Here is a 16347-nt window from a genome sequence, read left to right as displayed (position 1 = left end):
AGACCTCCATCACTTCATAAACAAACACTCTCTCTCTATTCTCTCTTTCTTCTTTTCATTTCCTCTCTCCCTCTGTTCCTCCTCTTCTTCTCTTGCATTCGCTCTCGTCTTCTTCTCTCGTGATTTTCTCCCTCCGTTTTCCTCACTTCTCTGCACCTCTGTTTCCTCTCTCTTCTCTCCATCTTTCCTCTCCTCTCTGCCTCATGCTTTACCCCTTTCTCCCGCTCCTCTCTCTAAGTTATCATTTTTCTCTCCTCTTCTCACTTTCCTATTTTGCTCCCTCTCTCAGCTTGTCTTTCCGCTCACTCTCTCTCTCTCTTCTAACTATCTCCTGTCCCACTCGCTTCTCTCTCCCTTCTCCCTTTCTTCTCACCCTCTCCTTCCCCTCCTATCCCTCTCTCTCCTCTCTCTCTCTCTCTCTTCTCACCTTCTCCTTCCCCTCCTCTCTCTCTCTTCCCTCTCCCCCTCTCCTCTCTCTTCTCACCCTATCCTTCCTCTCTCTCTCTTCCCTCTCTCTCTCCTCTCTCCCTCTTCTCACCCTCTCCTTCCCTCTCTCCCCCTCTCCCTCTCTCTTCTCACCCCCTCCTTCCCCTCCTATCTCTCTCTTCCCTCTCCCCCTCTCCTCTCACCCTCTCCTCCCCCTCCTCTCTCTCTCTCCCCCTCTCCCTCTCTCTTCTCACCCTCTCCTTCCCCTCCTCTCTCTCTTCCCTCTCTCTCTCTCTCTTCTCATCCTCTCCTTCCCCTCCTCTCTCTCTTCCCTCTCTCTCTCTCTCTTCTCATCCTCTCCTTCCCCTCCTCTCTCTCTTCCCTCTCTCTCTCTCTCTTCTCATCCTCTCCTTCCCCTCCTCTCTCTCTCTTCTCACCCTCTCCTTCCTCTCCTCTCTCTTCTCACCCTCTCCTCCCCCTTCTCTCTCTTCCCTCTCTCTCCTCTCTCTCTCTTCTCACCCTCTCCTTCCCCTCCTCTCTCTCTTCTCACCCTCTCCTCCCCCTCCTCTCTCTCTTCCCTCTCTCTCTCTTCTCACCCTCTCCTTCCCCTCCTCCCTCTCTCTCACTTCTCACCCTCTCCTTCCCCTCCTCTCTCTCTCTTCCCTCTCTCTCCTCTCCCTCTCTCTTCTCACCCTCTCCTTCCCCTCTCTCCCTCTCTCTCTCCTCTCCCTTCCTCTCTCTTCTCACCCTCTCCTTCCCTCCCTCTCTCCTCTCACCCTCTCCTTCCTCTCCACTCTCTCTCTCTCTCTTCTCACCCTCTCCTTCCCCTCCTCTCTCTCCCTTCCCTTCCCTCTCTCTCCTCTCCCTCCCTCTCTCTTCTCACCCTCTCCTTCCCTCCCTCTCTCCTCTCACCCTCTCCTTCCTCTCCACTCTCTCTCTCTCCCTTCTCACCCTCTCCTTCCACTCCTCTCTCTCTCTCTCTTCTCACCCTCTCCTTTCCCTCCTCTCCTCTCTCTTCTCACCCTCTCCTTCCCCTCCTCTCTCCCTTCCCTCTCTCTCTCTCCTCTCTCTCTCTCTTCTCACCCTCTCTTTCCCCTCCTCTCTCTCTCTTCTCACCCTCTCCTTCCCCTCCTCTCTCTCCCTTCCCTCTCTCTCTCTCCTCTCTCTCTCTCTTCTCACCCTCTCTTTCCCCTCCTCTCTCTCTCTTCTCACCCTCTCTTTCCCCTCCTCTCTCTCTCTTCTCACCCTCTCCTTCCCCTCCTCTCTCTCCCTTCCCTCTCTCTCTCTCCTCTCTCTCTCTCTTCTCACCCTCTCTTTCCCCTCCTCTCTCTCTCTTCTCACCCTCTCTTTCCCCTCCTCTCTCTCTCTTCTCACCCTCTCTTTCCCCTCCTCTCTCTCTCTTCTCACCCTCTCCTTCCCCTCCTCTCTCTCACACAGCAGCTGTCCTGTTCACCAGTCACCCATAATTGGCACTTCTTCCAGAGTTGGGCCTAAAGCGCGGCGTTTCGTAATTAAAAAGAGAGACAGAGACATTTCCTGGGGCAGCGCTCAGCCCGGCTCCAGGATTATGGGGTTCAGTAATGATTGTGTTAATGAACATATGAAAATGCCATTGGAGGAAGGATCAAAACTGCTCCATCTGTTTGTGTGGATGTAAAAGGTTACCGCGTGTAATGAAAGAAAAATAAGCTTATAAATATACATTATGATTTAGTCTGTTTATGGTGGCACTAAATTATAACATAAATTATAACATAAAAGAATCTGAATCAGAAAAGCTTCTTTGTTTAGCACAATATTGTGCTGTCAATCATGTGTCTACACAGCTGAGTTGTAGAAAATATTCAGTTGCATCTTCTAGACTGTTTTTAGACCTACATCCGAGAGTCATTCTCAATCTGTGAATCAAGTCTGGGAAATCAGGTTTATATCCTACTCTGAGTAAGCCCTGCCCACTGGGCGGGACCTCCTGATTTTTCGTTTCACTTGAGACTGCGCTGTTTGTTTTCTAACAGCCCTGTAATGGGCCATCAACATCCTATTGTAACCTGACTTTGGCTCCCTCCTCACAGAGTACCTGATTAGCATCAGAATTCCCCGGGCGTCTCCCGTTCCAGGGTTTCAAGACACTATTGTATACAACCAGAAGGTTGAATCTTAAACCACTGTTTCGGTTTAAAGAAGGATTCTCTTTTTTAACTCTTTCAAACCAACTCTTCTCCTGCTTAGAATCTTCACCTCACTGTATTCAATAAAGTGTTTGTGACGTAAGATGTAGGTGCACGGCGCTCTGTGGTCCTGAACACGAGTGTCTTCTGTGTTGATAAAGTCACTTGTGGCTGTTTAGCCTCACATATGTACTGCTCTGTACAACTTTCTTCACTGCATTGAACAGAATACACTGCAATGGTTTATTCAGAGAAGTATTTTTGTTTGATTGATGCTTGTTTGAGTAAGATTTATAAGTGAATAATTAGTATGTATCAAAACAAATAAAGTACTTTACTTTACAAACCATTGTAAACTACTACTATTTTACATAATCCTACCCGATTGCTGGCTTTCCTCTTCATGGTAACATGTATTTGAATGATGAAAGCTTTGAAATAAAAGCTCTCAGCCTAAATTGTAGTAAAATAAGGACAGGTTCAGTCAGGACACAAATATGGGCATGAGGGAAGCGTTCTCAAACATATGTTTATGCAATGCTAACTCCATTCTAAAGTCATGTGTCCACTGACGCTGAACCCTCCGCCAAGAAGCTCCAGGAAATATTAGTCTGGACCTTTAATTGTGTTTTTCTTTGACACATTTTATCAATATCATGGTCAAATTCATAAGCTTTTGCTTTATGCTCTATGGATTTAATCAACCATAATTCAGTTGATCAGTCCAGGCAGATTAAACATTTAGACAAGTTAAAATACTCTAGACGTAAAAGAAATGGAGAAGGATGATTTGATGTGGTAAGTCTGATTCAAATATTCAACATATTACTCCCGACAACTTTTACTTCTTCTTACTTCTTACTTCTACTGAGCCACACTTCCATTGTTACTGCATTTCCTTGAAGCAGAATACAAGTCATTTCCTTGGAGAACTAGAGAAAGCTCTTACCGCTAAAACATTAAATAAAGCAGGTTGATTTGTGTACAATGTTCATGTGCACAACAAGTCAAAATATGCAACAACCTCAGTGTGGCTTGAAAACGGGTTTGTAGTCTGTGTAACTTATTTTCTGTCGAGATGGGCAATATCACACAACCGAGAAAAACAACAAGCCTCAGATAAAAGCAGCCCCTGTGGCAACTTCCTGAATAAGCTGAATACAAACTAAACTATATGCTAAAAGGTTTCAGACCGGGGTTTGTTTGCTTTTCGCACCTGACAGCCTTGACTTCTCACTCGCAGTCTCCCGCGGTGGCATGGCATTCTCGCCTCGCAGCAAGAAGGTCGCAGGTTCAACTCTCAGGTTCAACTCTCTGCCTTTCTGTGGCGTGTTTCTCCCCGTTTTCTGGTCATCAACCCGAAACCCTTTAGCGCTGTCCTCTTATCTCTCAGCACGACAGCTCCACCTGCAGTTCGACCTCTTCAGGACAGTATCCCGTGTGCGTGCGAGTAGAAAGGCCCCTTCGTCCTGGTTTATAGTCCCACGGGCACGTTCCCGTCCTTCAGCGATGTCCGTTGTCGATGTTTTTTCCGTTTCTGCGCTGTTTTTTGTCGCCCGCGCGCAATCTCTCGCTGCGTATGCTGATTACGATACATGATCTTGTCTCTGCAGATGACAATCAGGTTGGGAGTGACACCAAGCTGACTGTGGAGGACCTATTCAAACCGGAGTTCAAAGTTCACGACCCGGAGGCGAAATGGATCAATGGTGAGTGGCCCAACACTTTAGCTCCTGCGGCTTACGCTAATGGGATTTCACTCGTACAATGGGAAGTCTTTCATGATAGAAGTGATTTTTTTTCTTCTTGTAAATTCAAACGAAGCGATTTTTGACACGTACTGGCTTTGATGTGTTCAGTTTTGAGAATGTATATTTCATCGCTTTTATAGCTTGTTAGATACAGAATTTGTTGACGCCAGGTGATGTAAAATAAGCCGTCTGTTTCAAGGTTGTTTTGCGCATTATGTTTGAATAGTTATTTGACGTTCAAATATTGATTGACATGACTGACGGCTTGGCGTGATTGACGGCTGTGATTTCTGCTCGATTTTTTATTATGTGCATTGATAAAAGCTTTCTGCTGCCGTCGCTGATGAAGCTTCATTTATTTCCAAATGCATTTACCTCTCGACTAAATGCACCGTAAGCCAAGCTGGGCGTCTCTTTTGAAAGTAGCCATTAGATTGACTGTTTTAACCTCTGCACCGCCGTGCTTTTGGATCGTACTTGATGATTATGAGCACTTTATGTTCTGTTTCGACCTGGGTGAGGCGAAAGTTATATTTCATTGAATGCAGCTGTCAGGTTGCCCTATCTCCTGGTATATTTTTGGAAAAGTACAATTTGTCCTAGAAAACGTGAATATAGTGAACTAGTTCTGTCATTTGCGTGGAAAATTACAAACAAAGAATCTGTATAATGCCAAATATTACTTTTTTGAATAATTGTTGTTTTTTTCGTGTTATTTGAGCCTTCTTTGCTAAGTTGCTCTTGTACAAACCACAAAGGTGGCAGCACTCACCACGTCCGGCTGTGGTGTTTCTGCCAGTGTGGTTATTTGGGCACATTCAGGTCGTGGTGATCTGGTTATTTTTGTCGCCTGTGGCTATAATTGGCAATTTTCCACACATTTTGCCGACCTTCCCAAAAACAACATTGATTGATTTATATTTTAGTAGATACATTTTGCATTTTGCACAGTTTTGCATGTGACTCCAGTGGCTATTTAGTGCTTTAGTCCTTTCAATTGCTCATACTACATTTTCAGTTTCTTTCTGAACACGAATCATAATTTATTACACTTTATTGGATTTATTTTTAAGGTTTGAACACAGTCAAACAAATGTCAAACTTACAACTGGTTTTGATTATATGTAAAGATTTAGTCCACTCATTTACCACAAAGGACACTTTTTGTGACGCTAACTAACAATTTTGAAGCGTCCTTTTTATTAGAAAAGCAGACTAATTGACTCTGGAAATTCTAAATTATAGCTTTTATCTGTGACATTCATTATCCTCATCATAATGGTGGTCGGCATTTTCCTCCACTCCAGAACTTTCTGATGGTGTCGTATTTACATGCGTGTCGGGGGTGTGGATCGTGTGGATGCATACATGCCAGAGGGGGCTTGTGTGCTAAGCCCCGGCCGACCCTGAAGCGTGCAGCAAGTGAATGTGATCAGGCTTGACTGCCAGCGTATACTGCACATTACAATGCCTCCGGAGATAACAAATGTGGCCCCTGGAAGCTTTCCCCTTCCGCCGCTGCCTGCTGTCTGCCTCTTCTCCCACGGATTGCGCTGTTTGTTTTGGATTTCCTGTGCTGTGGACGCCGTGACTTGTGCCGTTCGACGCTCCCGGGAAAGCAAAAGCCATTTTGTCCGTCAATATTTCATTCACCGGTGACATTTCTCCACTATCTTCACATCGCCATTCCCTGAGTTGACCCCAGGCCAGAGAGTGGAAGAGAGGGAAAGGGGGGAAAGGAGGAGAGGGAGACAGAGAGAGTGGCAAAAGTCAGGTTTTATAGGCTTTGGGTTGTGGATGGATGGGGCAAAATAGACCTCAGACAAATGGAGAAAGATAAGACGGACAGACGGGCGAGAAAGGAAAGATTGATCGCTGGGATTTAGAGAAAAAAATAGATTTGTTTTGTGTGGAGCTGCAGCTTTGAAGGTTGCACTGAAAGAACTTGGGTGTCTGCTACATGACGCGAATGAGTAAATCCAGGGTGAGATAAATTAACTCCAAATGGGAAATAAACAAGAGAGGCTGTGATGCCAAACACACAGAAAAATCAGTGGAAGAGTGGGAATGTTAATCCTTAAAGCTCAAAATCCAGACAGTGTGTGGAGTGGAGATGAGGAGGTGGGCTCACGGCTCGTGTGGCTTGGAAGAGTAGAGATTCTAGTTAAGCCAAAAATGCGTTAAAATGTCATTACATTAGCGTAGAAAAGGCACAAACTATCAAGTTAGTCTTGATTAATACAAAATGAAATCAGTATAACATTATGCAATGAAAGAGCATAACATTACATACATTAAAATATAGTTTTTATCGCAGTAACATTTTCAGAGGAAGTGTTTATCAAAATAATTAATGAACCAAGTAAGGCTTTTGAGGATCCCTAGTGTAACAACTGGTTTAGCTATATTTGCGGATGGTCAATACTAAAATCTAGCTATTTTTGATGGCTATATATTTGATCTAGTGCTAATACTACAATGATTTTGCTATTCAGTTCATCTATTATTCTTTTGCAAAAGGCCCGTGAACATCTTTATTGAGTAAACTCACAGGGATCCCCATCAAAAACGCTAAATGTTCATGTTTCTTGTGTCACTCTGATGTCATTCTTGCTTTGTCTGCGCCAACAATTGACTAAAGTAAAAAAGAAGAAAGAAAGAGGGTTATTTCTGTGACTTTTGAATATCCTTATATCCTGGACTTGTGCAGTGTGCGGTGGGACAGGTTAAATAGAGAAATACCAGAGGCGAGCTTTGTCCTGTGTGATGGATTGGTGGTGTTTGTGTCGATGTCATCAGTTCGTTCAGCCTCCCAGAGAGAGGCGAATGGGGAGAGATGATGGAGGAAACAAGGTAAGAGAGAGAGAGGGGCAAAGTAGGTTAAAAAGAGATGAGGAGAGACAGAGACTAAAGGGAGAGAGAGGGAGGAGGAAGAAGACAGAGAGGAGGGAGAACGGAAGGAGAGAAAATAATGACTGACATGGAAGAATAGAAAGGAAGAGACAAAGAGGGAACAATGGGAAAAGAAGCAAGACAGAGAGAGTAAAGAGTAAATAGAGAGAGCGAGAGAGAGAGCGAGAGAGAGGGAGAGAGAGTGCTTCTGGAGTCTCTCCTCTGCCTGCGAGGTGAATGTAAATGTCTGTGATTTGAACATGACTTCCAAACGTTAAATTGGCTCTTTTCATGCGCTCGTCAAAAAAAAGGTCGCCGCCTCCGCTGTGGACATATAGTCACCATGGAAACGGGATCTTCTTTTACACTGTCGGGGCGAGAAGTGGTGCAAGCGGCTTTGTGAACGGAGAAGAGCAACAGGCTTAACACAACTGTATATTTACGCATTAGTTGCACTATAAAAAAAGACTACTGTCTAGTATGAAAGCTGCTGTTTTTGGTTTGACGTCAAGATGGACCAAAATGTACTGAATCAAGTATGATCAAATATCCAAAGTATTTAAAAGATATTTTAGGGAAGACAATTGCACGATGAGAAGTTATTTTAAGAAACAGACAGGCGGGGTTCTCATTGGAGCTGATTCAGTAGGGTTTTCAACAATTATGTTAAATTTTACTGAGCCTTTGTTCAATGGACTTAATAACACTCTGGTTACTCTGCTAGCACTCTGGTTACTCTGCTAGCACTCTGGTTACTATGCTAACACTCTGGTTACTCTGCTAACACTCTGGTTACTCTTCTAGCACACTGGTTACTCTTCAAGCACTCTGGTTAATCTGCTAGCACTCTGGTTACTCTGCTAACACTCTGGTTACTCTTCTAGCACTCTGGTTACTCTTCTAGCACTCTGGTTACTCTGCTAACACTCTGGTTACTCTTCTAGCGCTCTGGTTACTCTGCTTGCACTCTGGTTACTCTTCTAGCACTCTGGTTACTCTTATAGCACTCTGGCACTCTGGTTACTCTGCTAGTACTCTGGTTACTCTTCTAGCACTCTGGTTACTCTTTTAGTACTCTGGGTTACTCTGCTAGCACTCTGATTACTCTGCTAGCACTCTGATTACTCTTCTAGCACTCTGGGTTACTCTTCTAGCACTCTGGTTACTCTCACAATTTTGCCCGGTTGGCAAAATTTTATTATTTTTTGCGGCGACAAAGATCAAGACCACTTTATGACAATTTCAGTATCAATACGTGTTCAAACCAGTATAGTTTCATAGTTTCAGAATCGATTACTATCCAAGTCTTGCTTTCTATAACAACCGTCTCTTTCCTGGGGACAATGCAGAATTGGGAAAATTGTTGTACTTAACAGTTTGACATGAATTGTACTTAAAGTATTACTTGGTTTATAATAGGAAATGTAACACTACGTGCAACTGCACATGTAGCCCTCAGTAAAAAGCATGTTAGTTGGAACTCATATTTCTCTGCTTCTTCAAGTATTTCAGCAGTGATTACAGCATAGTATTGAAGTCCCGTCATTAAACATGAAAAGAGTGTTATTTCCCCATTGGTACAGTATATATAGTGGAGCACAGCGTGTAATTAGTGTAGGGGGAATGGAATCTTGTGTAAATGACTACTTGAAGTGCAGAGGAGAGAGGAGGCAGTGCTGAAGCCCATTCACAGTCAGGCCGCTTATCTCTGCCATAATTACATGCACTGAAGTCATGTTGTATTTGCATATGTAACAGCGGGCTTTTCATATCATGTAGACTATTTAGCATTATCTCTATGACAAATTGTACTCTACAATAAACATGTCTTAAAATGATGTACCGTATTGTAACTTGAAACAAACATAAAGGACAGATATGGATTATTTGTATTGTTATTGGCCCATAAACATGCTCTTGAACACTGTTACCTTGGCGCCCCATGTTTTAGAACTTAAATAATGTATCTTCTGACTGCAGCGGGAATTACCACGGGGCATACACAAAAGTTATAGCTTTCCCCCAACATGCAGCCAAGCATTTCTAATGAAGGTGAATTGAGGCAGAAATGCTCAAGTCCAGCGATGATTTATGGACTTTAAAACATTCTAGGAGACTTCAGGATCTGGACTTATGACATCACAAATCTGTGAACTGTGATGTTTCTGTGAGGCTAAGAGGAGCAGCAGAGAAGACGACCTTGTAAACAGGATTAATACATTAAGCTAAATACAAGCTAAATCCAGGTATGTGTTTGGTGAGGGAGTAATATTATAGTTAAAAAACTGACTGATTTTGCATAATATGTGTCCTTGGCCGAATACAGGTGCCTGTAATATACTTCTGAGAATTCTTTCTAATGCCGCTTTTACAAAAGTGTCTAACACTACTACTGCGCTGACTACTACTTCAACAATTACCATTACTGCTATCACTACAAAGACTTTTACCATGTGGAACTCCCATCCAATGACCAATATGAACCCCAAATACTGATGTGTTTAAAAATACTTTGTTGAAATATTACAACACAATTATATGATGATGCATTTTAATTGTGTAATATTTGTATGTATAAATAAATTAGTATTTTTTGTATTTTTATTCTATTCTTAGTTTGTTTGTTTTTTCTTTTTTTTAATTCAATGAAATGTTTTTTTTTACTGTGTGTAATGTATTTTTATGATGATTCCCCAGGAGGAATAGCGATGACTAATGGAGAACTAACATACACTAACTGACGAACTAACGAACTAATGAATGAACTACCAACCAACCAACCAACCAACCGCTACCACCTCCATAACTACACCTACATGACCTGCTTTGGTGGAACGTCACCAATACTTTTTTTTACATGTTTAAACTGCATTAAACATATAAAAATCTTATATATTAAATATATGTTTTACCCTGAATAATGTACTCCAAAAGTATGAAACAACTGCCGTGCCACGCTGTGATAAATGCTGGTGACAAGTGCGGAGTTACAGATGGATTGAGACCTGAGTGAGATTTGTCCCGCTCTGCAAAGTGACGTTAAAGCCACGAGATTAATCAGAGCAGCAGCGCGCTTTCACAGTAAATTGGCTGCTCACCGCGATCGTGCCGCATGTGTCATTCATCTCCTGTTCAATTCTGCATCCATTACGGACACTTTTCCTGCAGGAGATTGTGAGATTGTTTCTTAGGCCTGCGTCCATGCCTTTATGGCCAAGCATGAAGCAAAACAATTACAGATAGGACAATGACACTCACGCAATTTGTTTTTTAGAAGGGATCTGAAAGAACTATAAGCGCTTGTGACAGCCTATTTTCTTTAATTTGTTGCTTTTAGCCATGTCATTTTTTGAATTCTCATCCAAAACATACCTAGAGTTGTGTTTTGCTTTGTTTTATTCACAAATTTGGGTGACAGTTTTTGTAAATTATACTGCAGGATATACTAAGAATATGGTTTTCAAACTAAAGGGCCAACAAGAAAGTTGCTCAAAAATATATATAGTATAATGTTGAAAATGAAACAAGTAATTTCTTTTGCTCTGATATAAGGCAAACCGTTTAATGCTGTGCACATTAAGCGTTGGCGATATCTGATGATGATGATGAGGATGTAAATTATACTGCAGGAAATACTAAGAATAGGGTTTTCAAACCAAATGACCAAAAAGAAAGTTGCTCAAAAAATGCTTGGTCTTTATGGCCAAGCATGAAGCAAAAACAATTACAGATAGGACAATGACACTAACGCAATTTGTTTTTTAGAAAGGATCTGAAAGAACTATAAGCGCTTGTGACAGCCTATTTTCTTTTATTTGTTGCTTTTAGCATGTCATTTTTTGAATTCTCACCCAAAACATACTTGGAGTTGTGTTTTGATTTGTTTTATTCACAAATTCGAGGTATTTCCGAGACAGTTTTTGTAAATTATACTGCAGGAAATACTAAGAATAGGGTTTTCAAACTAAAGGGCCAAAACTTTTTGTGTGTCTTTTCTTTTGCTCTGATATAAATCAAACCGTTTAATGCTGTGCACATGAAGCGTTGCCTACATGTGATGATACATTTACTTCTGTCATTACGTGGGCGCTTAATCAAACGCAGAACAGTTGGTACATACACATAATGAACGGCAATTATATGTGAGTTCTTTGTCTAATGAATTGCTTTCTGTCTCTACAAATTTCTTGAAAGGGAAAATAAGTCAGTTTACTGTTCATTGCTTTACAAATTAAATATAGACATAATATATGAAGACTAACCATAATATTTCCCGTCTTTGTTAGCCCGTTCAGACTTGTATGCTCGAGTGACGAGTGCTTCACTAGCAGGGACCACGCCACAATGGAGTATGAAAGAATATTTATTGATAACGACGATGGAGCTCGGCGATGAAGGTCGGCGATGAAGGTCGGCAATGGGGAGAGACGATGGAGATCGGCGATGGGGAGAGACGATGGAGATCGGCGATGGGGAGAGACGATGGAGATCGGCGATGGGGAGAGACGATGGAGATCGACAGTGAAGCGACGATTGAGCCACGATCGAGCTACGATGTGGCGACGATGCAGCAACGATGGAGCACGAGAGTTGGCTGGGTAGAGACTCAGGATGGGGGCTCTGTCTCAGGTGATCAGCCCAGTCGATTCAGAACCCCCCCTCCATAGATGGTGATGTGATATGGTGAAGATGGTAGAGACATGGGGTGGGAGGGCCGGGTCGAGAGAGCTGAGACGACAAGATATGCTGTGAATAGGCCTTATAAATAGGGCTTCTGGGTAATTAGAGGCGTGGTTAGAGAGTGGGGCGTGTTTACTAGTGGAGTGTAGGTTGAGGCGTGGTCCCGCTCCTGAACCTGAGTTAGCGATTACATCTCCAACTCCATATGTTTGAGGGATCCTGCGTTGTTCTGCATTCGACGGGTCAGTGCTCTGAAAATGTCCGTTTACACCTATCACCTATCTCCGCCCACACAACCTTATGGCAAACGTCTGATTCTCTTATTGGTAAAGGGACACTTTCACTTCTCATTCACCCTGCCAAAGTTGTGTTTGGAGTGATTCATGCATGATTCAAGTGCCTTTCTTTTATTAAGTCGCTATTAAGTCCTCTCCAGTTTTAATACTTGCTTAATTTAGTGTACTAAATTTGTCCTCCTTTGTATAATTTCTTGGTTTGAGACTCTAAAGAATGATTTAGTCCAAATTTAAACCGGTTTAGCCATAGTTTAGACCTGGAATATAGACCGGTTTTAGACCCAGTATCTATAGTAATCTGATGGTTCTGAAAAAGATAATTGGTATGAAAAGTTTGTCGTTGTCGCTGTTGTTGGGTCCTTGGACCAGACTCTTCACCCTTCTTACCTTTTAACATAAGTTAGAGTGTGTTATTTTCACAGTTTTCCATCGTGACTGAATTATTGGGTTCAGCTTTGAAAAATGTGTGAAAAATTCAATACATCATTATATCCAAACCCAGAAAGAAACGTTTCATTTATTTATTCTTATCATTACGTATTATTGAAGGGCGGGTCAAAGAGTCCATAACAAAGCTAACAAACATAAAATAACTATGATCTGGGGCTGATGTAACGTCTGGCAACACGAACAGCACCAACAATGCTTTTACTGGCATTGTTAGATACGCTCTCCACTTTGAAGGCTGTGCGAAGCTTTGTGGCAGAGAGGACATTTCTGCGCTCGTCTCTTTGTTAGGCTGTAGTGCGGTGGGCGTGGCCATTACCGATGCTTCCACGGATTATAACAGGCAGATGGTAATTTGTGGGCGTCGCCGCTCCGCTCCTCCAGCGCTTGTGACCGTCTAGAAAGTCAAATTCATCGCGCATTACGCATGCGACGGGGCTGAACCAGAATATCACAGGAAAAGTTACAAAGGATGTGTCATTGGGCAAGACACCGCGTCCTCCTCGCATTCCAATGTGCAGCGTGAGTAATGGTGCGATCGATAGAAACACAAATTATGTATAGATTTCCCCGACCAAGTTTTATTAGCAGTTGAATCACTCATTAATGCCTTACTTACTGGTGTTTCCAAGATACTGTCACCGATGACAAATTACACTACGCATTTTACTCAAATATAGTGAATACAGTTCTATTTCAGATACATATTTGTCTCCAGGCAATTTTTTTTAATTGTACTTCCTGGTTGGACATGAGCAGCAAATATGACATGGGTAGAGGTAATTCTGCAACTGTTACCTAGCAACCAAACTGTAAACAAGAGCCAGAATCCACATAAATTACTATTTTAACAGTTGTAATGATTTGACAATAATTATGACATGATAGCGCCTTTTATTTTGTTGAATGATCGTTAAAACTGTCAGAACATTGTGTCAGTTGCATGAAAATTGTCAATGGTATGTCGCATTTAGATGACAGAGAGAAGGATTCTGTGTTAGAACTCTGCTTTACTTCCGATAATTTGGTTTTTCAAAACTGCACCTTCACAGATAAAAAAACACGCCTGATCGTCCCTGTGGAAACGTGCCTGAACTTTTGTCCCGTTGAGCTTAAACACACGTATTCACATGAAACACAATCGAAATGTACGTGGACCGAACCAAACGTACTGCACTGAAACGAATCACTACATCCACGTGCACCGTTAAACCTCTAGCCGTTAGTTTGTATCTGCTCCGGTTAAAACGTTACAGAAAATAGTGCATGTTAAAGAAAATCACTGTAGTTCTTTTGCAACACATCACTCATCACCTTTTCACTGCTTAGCATCTGAACGCCCTGAATGTCTGTCACGTTTGCATTAATCAGCCCTCCACTGGCTCCGAGCTCACTAACACAGATAGTGTCATTATCTTGACCCCTCCACACATTATTGCAAAGCAGTTGGTCACTCATCCAGCTGTTCAGTGGACGTGTGTCTTTCTTTAGCACAAAGTCACATTAACCTGAGTGTACGGCGCGCTCTGCCTCACACCGCTCTCTCCTCAGCTCACGCCTCACCCTCGAGTGTCATTGACAATCTGCCGAGGCGAGGGAGGGAGAGCGAGGGAGGGGAGTAGAGAAGAGAGAGGGGAGAGAGGTCCGTCCCGCTGTGGCCCCATCACTCCACATCGCCGCCTCTGTCGGGCGCCCACAATCTGAGCGGGAACAGAGAGGGATAACTCGCATTATTTGAAAAACACTGGGTTTTGTTCACGCTGTGGGGATGTGTGGAAGCGTTTGAATTCGTACCGTGGTCATTGTAGTCATTGAACCTCTTTAATCCCCACTTTCATGACCATTTAAGCACGTCATGGACCCATCAAGTGTTTGTGAAGAAAATGCACTGTTTTGCGCAGTTTATTGTGTCAAAATGAGCAAAACAGTTGTTGAATTTACCATTATGCTTGACAATAATCTATAGATATGATTCATTGTCAAACTGAATACACGACGGCCTTGCCTTGCAGCTGTAGTGATTTTTATTCACTTGCATTACATTACTACGAAGAATGGTACAATGACCTTAGGCTAACTGAAGTGTATTGCTCAAAGGCCCGGCATCACATAGAGAACGCCGATGAATAATATCAAATGTGAAGTGAAGGTCTGGTGCTTGTGCCCGTTGCCCTGAGTGTCCTTGGTGTTTATAAATGGACAGTGTCTTTGCTGAAGGGACTGCACTGGAAGTTGTGTTCTATATGCTACGTATGTTATGTTATAATAATAGGTATAACGGTGTAAAAGGAAGAAGGACATTTATATAGACTGTTGGTGTTTTAAGACGTCTGTAATGGTAAAGTGTTTTGTTGTCTTTTCAACAACATGCCACTACAGTAACAACATTTTGGGGTCACACAATTTCAATAAATTAAGTTAATACGTTAACTTAATTTAATGGTGCAGAGAGATCTGGGCGGCAGTCGACGGCAGGGGCCTCGGCGACCAGATCTCCAGACACAGAGACTAACTCTGGGGACATGGAATGTCACCTCGCTGGGGGGGAAAGAGCCTGAGCTTGTGCGGGAGGTTGAGCGATACCGACTAGATATAGTCGGCCTCACCTCCACGCACAGTTTGGGCTCTGGAACCCATCTCCTCGAGAGGGGCTGGACGCTCCACTTCTCTGGTGTTGCCCGCGGGGAGAGGCGGCGGGCTGGTGTGGGCTTGCTGATAGCCCCTCAGCTCAGCCGCCACGTGTTGGAGTTTACCCCGGTGAACGAGAGGGTCGCGTCCCTCCGCCTTCGGGTGGGGGACAGGTCTCTCACTGTTGTGGCGGCCTACGGGCCGAACAGCAGTGCAGAGTACCCGGCCTTCTTGGAGTCCTTGGGAGGGGTACTGGACAGTGCACCGACCGGGGACTCCATTGTTCTACTGGGGGACTTCAACGCCCACGTGGGCAATGACAGTGACACCTGGAGAGGGGTGATCAGGAAGAACGGCTTGCCCGATCTGAACCCGAGCGGTGTTCAGTTATTGGACTTCTGTGCTAGCCACGGATTGTCCATAACGAACACCATGTTCAAGCACAAGGGTGTTCATCAGTGCACGTGGCACCAGGACACCCTAGGCCGGAGGTCAATGATCGACTTTGTTGTCGTGTCATCAGACCTCCGGCCGCGTGTCTTGGACACTCGGGTGAAGAGAGGGGCAGAGTTGTCAACCGATCACCACCTGGTGGTGAGTTGGATCCGCTGGCGGAGGAGGAAGCCGGACAGACTTGGCAGACCCAAGCGCATTGTGAGGGTCTGTTGGGAACGTCTAGTGGAGCCCTCTGTCAGTAGGGTATTCAACTCGCACCTCCGGGAGAGCTTCTCCCATGTCCCGGGGGAGGCTGGGGACATTGAGTCCGAGTGGACCATGTTCTCCGCCTCCATTGTTGATGCGGCTGCTCGGAGCTGTGGTCGCAAGGTCTCCGGTGCCTGTCGTGGCGGCAACCCCCGAACCCGGTGGTGGACACCGGAAGTAAGGGATGCCGTCAGACTGAAGAAGGAGGCCTATCAGGCCACTCTGGCTTGTAGGTCTCCGGAGGTCATCGACGGGTATCGGCAGGCCAAGCGAGCCGCGGCTCGTGCTGTCGCAGAGGCAAAAACCCGGGCCTGGGAGGAGTTCGGGGAGGCCATGGAGGAGGACTATCGGTCGGCA

General features: G+C 44.0%; 1 protein-coding gene across 3 annotated transcripts in view; it reads left to right on the top strand.

The window, feature by feature from the left end:
• LOC140359961 (inactive dipeptidyl peptidase 10-like) overlaps positions 1-16347 on the top strand; it is a 310263-nt gene that overhangs the window by 189944 nt on the left and 103972 nt on the right. For all 3 annotated transcript variants that reach the window (XM_072445245.1, XM_072445242.1, XM_072445243.1), the window contains exon 3: positions 4208-4303. In XM_072445245.1, coding sequence (XP_072301346.1) covers positions 4208-4303 — 96 coding nt within the window. The remainder of the gene's footprint in view (positions 1-4207; positions 4304-16347) is intronic.

This window comes from Eucyclogobius newberryi, unplaced genomic scaffold (assembly GCF_026437365.1).
Source record: "Eucyclogobius newberryi isolate DKJ021-1_F unplaced genomic scaffold, fEucNew1.0.hap1 SCAF_14, whole genome shotgun sequence".
Taxonomy (NCBI): Eukaryota; Metazoa; Chordata; class Actinopteri; order Gobiiformes; family Gobiidae; genus Eucyclogobius; species Eucyclogobius newberryi.
Note: the sequence above shows the minus strand (reverse complement) of the source record. Positions and strands in the feature narration are given on the sequence as shown.